We start from the raw sequence: 9,433 nt of genomic DNA on the forward strand, positions 1-9,433 counted from the left end.
CGCTTGTAATCTCTCGGTGCATCTCCAACTCGCACACGAGGGTCACCTTCATAAGGAGAACGTATAAAAAGTGCATTGGTTCTCCTGACACGTCGTAAACAGGAAAGTGGCTGAGAACAGCGCGAACGATCCGAGCTCGAAGATACGGAAGATCATGAATGAGTCAGCTGTCCCCCGGCCAGCTGTGTACCGAGGGGGCTACCGGCCTCGTGAATGACGTACTTTTTTCTCGCTCCTCGGTTACGCTGTCCATCCACAGAGAACGAGAACGTCCCGAGGCGCGGGTTCCCTTAGAATGATGGAATATGGATTGGGAGCATCCGTACTCGTGTCGGAAGTTCCCCATTGTTCTCTCATTCTGGCCGTTTCCAAGCTCGACAAGATGCAATCGGAAAATGAAAATCAAGCTCCTCGTGCATGTATGATCCGATTTTTCCCCGCGTATCAACCCGCACCCAGTCCTCAGAACTTGGGATTTCGGCTACGAACGAAGCTCATCGGAGACTTTTCGATGCCCTTCATTTCTACGTTCCCTGCCCGGCCGGAGTCCGGAACGAAGAGTGTCAAGACTTAGTATTTTCTGAACTGCGTGCAGGATCGGAAAAACCGCAGCCATCCCAATCGCCCTGGGTGCATCGAGTCGAGCGTCCCGTCTCTGAGCTTGGAATCTTTTCCTTCGTTGCCGACGAATATCGAGAGCGAGGAGTGTAGGGAGCAGGATGAGACGCTCTTCACATTCCTTGAACATTGATCGTATGAAGTAGGTACCGTGATTTTGGTAGCAGGCGAGGTCCGACTTGCAGATTAAGCCTCTGTGGGGGGAATTCCGAAGGAGATTGAGCACGACTGCTTTGGCGATGAGACTCGGTGGCCTGACACGGAACAGCATCGACTGCAGAACCCACGCACCGTGCACATGGTTGAAGCCGTCCACTCCGGCGATAGGAAATCTGTAAAAGAAACGCCGATAAGCAAATATTTTGCAGGCGCTCTCGAGCACAAGAGGCCGCTAGCAGATGGAGGTTTCATTATCTCGCCCGGTATGTGCCGGCGACTATTCTGTCGATCCGCCGAAGCAAACGTGACTATGTCAATATTGGGAGAGAATCTGGCGTGAGATGAATCTTTGCAGACAAAAACTCTCGTCGAATAAATATGTCCTCATTCTTGAGATGTCCGTGACGCAGCAAAGCAAGCGTCAGACTCGAGCCCGACACGGCTTGCACAAAGCGCTCCTCTCTGCTCTCTCCGAGGGAGTCCACCTGCCCACTTACTTTTCCTTCGGAATACCTCGGACATCTTCCAGAACTGTGAATGCCATAGTTCCTTGAAGCTCGCGGGAGATCTGATTCGGAGCCCGTGAAATTCCAAACTCGGAATAGCATCGGCGAAGTTTACGACGGACCTACATAGCTCGAATGTTCCGGAGCGGGTATAACCAACAAGCATTAAATAACTCACAAATCCGGAAGCGAGCATGTTAGCGCTCATTCGAAGGTCAAGACGCCTAGCAGCAAAAACCCACGAACTCGGAACTTATTGAGCGGACACCGGAAGGTTGTATTGGTAGGCCACCGAAGGTCGAGAAGGTTGCCGAAGCGCTCCCAGCGACAGGAAAAAAGTCTGTGATATTGCCCATGTAATATATGGACCATGGTCCGCTCCCATATGACAGGAAAAGGTCCGCGAGCCATGTTGGAGACTCTGAGCGGAGAGCAAGTCTTTCTGTGAGCTTCTATCGCACCACCAGAGGCTCAGCGGCTTTCGGAATTCAAGAGAGGTGATTATTCCCCCTGATCATCAAGTGTTCCTTGTCGGAGCTCGAGAGGATTGGATCTTCCGTGTCGGAAAAGCCTGCGAGAGTCCACTTGGATTTTCCCTCGTAGGTATTCGAATAAGATCCGCATGCTGCCTGGAGCGCGTCGTTCGATGCGGCGAAGCCCCGAGTCGAAACGGAATGAGAATCGAAATCGATGATCAACTCGAAAACTCTGCGGGTTCTGATAGCCTACGTCATCTACGCTGACTGAGTTGTTGTTTTTCTTATGGGCCTGACTTGATGGGGCAGCGGAGCTTACTCCCATGGTCCTCCTCCCGTCTAAGTTGTGAGTACAAGCGATTTTCTTTTACGGCGCCTCGCTAGCCTCTCCGACACATCGCATTTCCATATTAGAATGCCTTAGAGCACCCCGAGCTCTGCTGTTGAAGACATTAAAATCGAGGACCGCGACCTCCGGCCCAGGCGGACCTTGCTGTGCGACTCACTTACCAGTCGCTGACTTTCTGAGGAATCATTTGTAGTAGTCACGCAACAATGTCTCATGCGTCACGAGGTGACTCGCGTGAGAATTGCTACTTGCAATCCGCCTTTCATCACTCTGACGTTCGAGCAGAGCGAGACCTAGAACGATTGATGCTCCCGTTCCTGGTTGCGATCAAACGGTTTCGGATGTGGTGTGTCTCGGGACTACCAACGCATCGCTCTCACGCAGGTACATATATCGACAGAGCAGCCGAAATTTCGGGAGTGTGTCACGTTTAACTGGCTCCGACGTGGAGCGAGTGACCCCCTCAGCCTCGGGAGCTTCAAAAAACAATTAAGACTATGCGATCGCCTTCGATCAATGTTCGGATTTAGGGGAAGAAAAGAGGATTTCGCATCCGAAAAGAGCATTTCCAATTGTGATGGGGCTCTGGGCTGAGTGTGCGGAGCCGAGGCTATCGAACGTTTCTTGTAATTTATGCAAAGTCGAGCGATATCAAGTTCCATCTAAATTGTGCCGGCAGACCGATCACAATGAATTCTCTCTCGAGCGGAATCCCTCGTTCGTCTTTTATTGAATGACCTCGCGGGAGAAGTTCGCTCAAACCGAATGAAGATCTGAGCAGATGTTTTCTGGTTCAAGAGATTTGATGCGGCTCTGATACGTTGCATTAAAACCTTATTAGCCGTCCATGATCTGGCGTCCCGTTTGCCATGTTGGGGCTCTTGAATGAGAATATCGCGAGCTCGGTAGAAGTAACAGGAGGGAGCCTCCGACCCAAGGAACTTGAATTTTTTGAGGGAGTTCTGCTATGTCGAAGACATCTTTCGGGTGCTCCAGCATGCGATCGGCGGAGTATCGTATACGCCATTTCCGAGAATCGAGGAGTGATGTCCTGATGGGGAAGCCGACATGAAAATAGTCAAGGTCTGCATTTTCACCGGCACTTTCTCGTTCCAAAATAGCACTCCCTCCCTATCCGGTCGCTGTTTTTTCCTCAAGATCTGGCGGCTCGAATCTCACGAATGCGGAATTGCAGTTTTTATCCTTTTTAGTTAGTATCCACCCCGAGCTCACCCCTCACAAGGAAGGCGATCGAGAAATTGAGAACCGGGCGATCGATAAGACTTCAGACCGGCTAGATCTTTAATGGGAGCGACGGAGTCAGTGATCATTGGCTGGGGGAAATGACCGACTTCAACTCCTGCTGATTTAGAGAATTGGAACGCTCAATGGAGGAACCGATATGTCTATAAATTGAAACGCTTTCAACTTTGATTATTAATGGCGAATTATATCACTAGGATTATATCACGAGTTATATCACGCTAGTTCTTTGACTGAGAATAATTCTTCCCAATGATCAATATCGCTTGCTCTAACGCTTTCAGGAAGAAGGGGCTAACAGTTGCAGCTGAGACGTGGAACCTTCTTCGCCATGTCTCGATTGTTTGATGAGAAAGCGGAGGAACCTCGTCTGACGAACCCATTGACGTCTCAAGGCTGTCTGGGAGATCATCAAGCAGCCCTGGGGACTTTCTTGTCGTGGGATGAGTTCCGTCGTCACCGAAATCCTTGAGGAAGCAATGGTAGATGCCATTAGCTCCGTATATGAGTTGGGTCGGATGCTGCTGTAGCTCCCGAGCTACCAGAGTTTCGCGGTATGTAAATTGCGATGAAATTAGGCAGCGAACTTTCTCTGTGAGCCTATAGTGCGCATCTTACAAGTGCATCCACGCACAACTCGTTTCCATTGGAATAAAATCCAAGTGTGGCGTCAGAGAAGGCCTATCGATCGACATGAAGAACGGAGACTCAATAAAAAGTGATTCATCCTTTACTACTTTTATTTTTATAGGTCTGCTCCGGAGCATACAAATAGTTTCAAGTCTACGACCTCGAAACTCTCAAACTCAATGGTGTCTCGAGAAGAAGAGCGGTCGGCGCATGGTACAGCACACCCGTCGGGTCTGCTGACTATTCAAGGCTGATTGAGGAAGCGTGTACAAAGAACCGTAATTCTGACTGCTTAATTGCATCGATTGTGTCAGGGAGCATGCGGACAAGCATTCCCGTCCCTAATCGATGCCGGCCTGTCCGGCTGTCCTGTTGTCACGGCGAAAAGGCTGTTGTTTGGCTGTGCTCGCTCCCATTGTGAATTGTGAGCCTGTAGCCGATCCGGTGTGTATCTGTGGGCGCTAACGCCGGCGACGGATCAACCCACGAGTAGAGCTTGGTATGTCCTCCAGCAGGAATCCCGATCGCAGCCGAACCGGAGGACTCCGTGTCCGCGGACGTCCGAGAATGCGGGCCAATCCTTACTAATGAATTTCTTGGTCAGAGCCGTGATAGGTAACCGCTGGCTTCCATTGATCTGCGCCTCCCCCCCCCCCATGAATGTCGTCAACTCCAGGCGGGGGGGGGGGGGTGGATGCACAACAGCAGGGGAAGACTACGTTCTGACTCGGGAGCGCAACAGGTAATAAGCAGGTGGGGCAGTCGGGCACCTGCTGCGAGTCCTGGAGAATTTCCGGTTCTGTTACCTCCGGCGACAAATTACTCGTCATTAAGTCGACAGGGCAGCGATTGAACGACCTCGATACCTCGAGGATGAAGGTCTTTCGCAGTTTGATCAGATGTTGGCCAAGGTCTCTTGTCCGGTGAAATTCCAGCCATTATCGATCCTCCATGTTACTCTGGGAGCTTCGGGCCGAGAAGTGGACAGTCCGCGGCTATCTCGGCCTAATTGGTGACCGGTCAGAGACAGTTACACTCGAGGGGGCCCTCTCGAATCGATATTGAGGTTTTCAAGGTAAGCATCTTGCTTCGTGCTCGACCATCGGTTCTGTGAGGCCGCTGGAGCAAGAGAAGACTCTTTGACTGTATATCACCCTTGTTTAGAGTACAATGGGCTCTGCCGTATACCACCATCGGATGAGGAGATTCCAGCGTCCTTGAAATCAAGAATCCCGGAGTATGGGCTGGCCTAATTGTACGGGAGGTTTGCGCGTTTGACGCGTCTTTTGCCATCATCGCACAGACAGCTGTAATGAGGTGGCGTCTGTTCCACGAGTTCCAGAAAAAGCAGAACCACCTTTTTTTGTTGTCTGCGGGATCCACGCGAAATTTCTTCACTGCGCGTCACGCTAATCATGATCATGTTTGGTCACAAAGAACTCCGATGTATGGGGCGTATCCGGACTCGAAGACATTAGAGGAAGTGTCAGCGAACAGAATGGAAAGCCGTGGACCGTTGGATCAATTCCGTCGGGGGAATTCCTTGGCATTCATTCCCGGGAGCGCGGCACTGTCTCTTCCAGATCTTCAACAGAATCTACAGAAGTCGGCGGGGTGGGCTGGCTACTCCTTCGATTATTTCCACGAAAGCGGTATCCCGGTCTTGGAAGTAAGCATTGAATTTTTGAAGGCTTGGAGGGTCTCTCGATAATCCAGGAAGATTGTTGCCGGGGACTCGTCTTTGTGTGACTGAGAGTGTCAAACCCTCGAACTGAATGTGGTTTCCTATATCGAACAAAAACTTGGATAACAATGGCGGCAGAGTGTATCGGCAAGCCTTTCCCAGCACTTGCCGGTCATAGTTTCCTCAGCTTTCTCAAGAGCTCCTCTTTAGAGTGCGGCCAGAATATTCAACCGGATCTCTGCGGAATTGAGAGTCAGTCAGGAAAGCAGTGATAAAGCCTCAAACTTCCACCGCCTTCCCCCGAGCGAGTGAGGGGGCAATCTGGAGCGGCGTCCAACCTTCACGGACTTTGTGAACCTATCGATTGCATTGCTTGCTCGTCGAGGACATAGCTGCGGTCAAGCGATGAATGGAGTTCCGAACAACAAGGTTCGTGTGCGCTTTCAATCGCTTCATCTGAAGGAATGGAATCTGGGGGTGGAAATATTTCGCTAGCCTGATTCTGCGTCCACTTACCCAGGGGCAGATGAGATCGCCATACGGGATTCAATCGAGCATTGGCGATGTTTGGCACCGAAAGTTTTCTGCGAACTCGTTCGCAATTGTGAACAATGTCACATGTCCGCTGGAACTGACGTAAGTTAGACAACGGTGAGCGGAACTCGTTCCGGCGCTCGACCGTCCTGAGAACACATTGACGTCTTGATCGCCGTGAGCGTGAGGCTCGAAGCAGACGATGGAGGTGAGGGTAGGCCTCGTACCGCAGGCACTGACTGCAGGAGTACTCTTCCTATGGGTACACTACGGAGCTTTTTATAGATTCTGCGGCCGCGCATCAGGACCTCTATACACTCCGATGCGCATGGTCTCTAAACTTCGTATCGCATAATGAAACTTTCGGGATTCTCCTTCATGGTTCCGAGTCCTATCAAAGACATTGATTCTTCGTTTTTATCTACGACGGAAAAAAATGCTCTTGTAGAACAGGGTTATAGAAAGAATTTATTATTCTAGAGAAGCATGACGCAGAAGCTTAGTATGTTGTATAAGCTCACGACAGTCACAAAGAATCGGATTGTTATGCCGGCGAAAAAAAGGAAACTCATCGGGGTTTCTTCTTGTGGATTCTTCTGTGATTCATTTGGATCCACTTCTTCGTCAAACTTTTCGAAAGCCCATCCGAAGAAGTTCACTCGGGTCCACTCTGCGTATTTGTGCACGACGCTGTGAGAGTACACGAAGTCCAGTTGAGCGTAGAGCCGTCGGATACTGTCGGAGTTCTCCAGGGAAACTTCGAATATAACCAAAATTCCAATCAGTAGCTGACCAACGACGAGTTGCCCGAGCAGTGACAGGACCGTGGGTGGTTTTGAGCAATGCATGAGATGCCTCGAGTACAGTTGTATCTAGAAGTTTCAGACAAATCTAGGATTATCCATCCTGCGTCCCCCGTGTCTCTTTCAGAGGAAGAGTCCTCGGGCAAGGGACTAAGAGGAGTCTTCCAACCTGGAGCAGTAGAATGGCGATCAGAGCGAAGCAGAACAGAAGAGTTCGAGTCGGGGTCTGATCAGGCAGCCACAAGCTGATACAAGATAGCAAACCGATCAGGATCACTGGAACCGTCACCTGCGAAAGCCGGAAGATGCGGGGATGGTCTCCAAATGCCAGAACGATCATGCCTGATATTATGTGTCTTAACATTCGAGACTGCTGTCATTCAAAATATTCACCGAATTCATCCACTGCCTAGAGTTGCGACGGACTGCGGCGCGGAGCATCGCCGAGTTCTTTCCCTGTTCCCGCTGGAGGAACAACAACTCGAACCCGGAGCCAGTGAAGAAACTTCTGTGAATTAGAGACGGACGAAATGCCATCCAGAATCCGTCATAACAGTCTCATAGGAGCGCATGTCAAATATGTAAGCTGTGCAGAGAGGAAATCGGAGAGGAAAAATGAAAGGCTAGGAGAGCGCCCGTACCGCATCGCTTTCCCAGGGCTGGTGCCTTCGTTGATCGAAATGTGTTGTATGTGAGACATGGGACTCACGTCCTTGATCACCGCGTTGCAATTGAATTCCTCCGCTGGGAAAGCGTCGTAGCTCTCCTCGATTGCGCAACTCAAGGGCATATGAACTTGAGGGCAGAATTCCGTGTAGCCGTTCCAAGAAACCCTGCAATGATATTCCGAAACATCGGAATTTCGATGCTTTGAAATTACTGCTCTCAGATCGAAGACTCTACCGAGCCCGTCCAAGGCATCCATTCTTACGTTACGGGAGACATCCGAAACTTCCAATACTGCGAGATGGCGAACGCTGATTGCGGTATGATAATCTCATGCACCTCCAGGATGGGTGACCATACGAAGTTCGTATAGAATGCCGTATACGTCACGTTATTGAAGTCGCGAGGGTCCCACATCAGCGAACTTGCGTTCCAATTCATACAGAGAATCATATCAAGCCAGAGGACGCCGTTTGAATCCACAGTCATATCCAAGATGTGATCGGCTAGGGGGAAATGAATCCGTCCTTTAGCGAAGACCCTGATCCTACTCTCAGAAATGTCAACACATCACAGCCCTCTGCCGGGACCCGGGAATGTGCTCTGCCGGCGAACCGCTGGGAAGACTCCCTCCACGCCCAATGCTTCAATATTCACCTTGTATGGTCAAGTTTATCGCGAATTTTGCTTTTTCCGCTCTATCAAGAACCGGCAACACGAGCCTGTCCCGGGCGGGCAATAGATAATCGCGTAGCTTGAGTTCTTCAGCAGCTTTGAATGTATTCGCGGCCGAGCACGGTGCCAGCATGAAGCACGAGAAGCCCGCGATCATTGAGACGAGCGACGAAGTCATCTCGAACGAGGCAGATTCCGCTGAGGAGCGCAGCTGGTCTTCTCCTTGAGGGCAGTCAATCCCACGGGACAACACGAAAAACTTAAGTTTCTCCGGAGGCTTGCCCGGCTCCGGATTAAAACACAAATCGCCACAGCGTCAGCTTGTTATTTTCCTGTTCCCGCTGCGCCTGCCGAGAGAATCGACCGACCATTGACTGTTCTCTATGAGGAGAATCGGGGGCGTTGTGTCCGCTGCCGATCGCGAATGTCTTCGAAGCGATTCCTTTCAATTGAAAGTTCCCTCTCGCAGAAACTGCTGAGTGTAGCTGAATCTGAAAGACTGAAAAGACGAATCAGGACTTCGAAACAGTCCCAAATCAAGTTAGAATCCGAACTCAGAGAGAGAACACGATTGTCTGCCGTCAGGAGAGCATCGACAGTGCAATCAGGAAATTTCGATCCTCAAGATACCGACCGGACTCTTGAATCCGCTGCACGTGATTGGAAACATCAAACCTACGTTGTACTGTCTCATTACTCATCCCGACGAATAAAATTACTGTTACTCTTATTTCTATTGTTACTTATTGTGGCTATTTGATGTTACTTATGGTGGCTACTACCGATTAGTTTTTATGTTCCTTGATATTACAGACACCATCAGGATACACACGGAGAAAATCGGGAGTAACGCGGGAAAGGGCTGATCGGGCAATTTTCAAGCATACTCCCACCTCCCCTTAGCGGCATGGGTTCTCCGAGGCTTTCGCTCGCCCAGAGTGAAAAGAGGGTCTTCTGTGGGATTCTGATCCTGGAATCATGGCAGTCTTGCTCTCGTCTCTCCCCGACGGTGAGTGCATCTGACCCGGGTCTACGGTACCTCTCCATATCCTAATTCGGAGAAGCAATGG

The 9,433-nt window shown here is 50.5% G+C and overlaps 1 protein-coding gene across 1 annotated transcript; it reads right to left on the reverse strand.

Annotated features, from left to right (window-relative positions):
- Positions 1–6,695: 6,695 nt before the first annotated feature.
- On the reverse strand, positions 6,696–8,541 carry LOC100903646 (5-hydroxytryptamine receptor 3A). The gene is made up of 6 exons (XM_029110733.1): positions 8,346–8,541; positions 7,966–8,194; positions 7,664–7,855; positions 7,416–7,530; positions 7,192–7,311; positions 6,696–7,091 (listed from the first exon to the last, which is right to left on the reverse strand). The coding sequence occupies exons 1-6, from the start codon at positions 8,539–8,541 to the stop codon at positions 6,696–6,698; spliced, it is 1,248 nt and encodes a 415-aa protein (XP_028966566.1).
- Positions 8,542–9,433: the final 892 nt, after the last annotated feature.

This window comes from Galendromus occidentalis, unplaced genomic scaffold, assembly GCF_000255335.2.
Source record: "Galendromus occidentalis unplaced genomic scaffold, Mocc_1.1 scf7180000077086, whole genome shotgun sequence".
Taxonomy (NCBI): domain Eukaryota; kingdom Metazoa; phylum Arthropoda; class Arachnida; order Mesostigmata; family Phytoseiidae; genus Galendromus; species Galendromus occidentalis.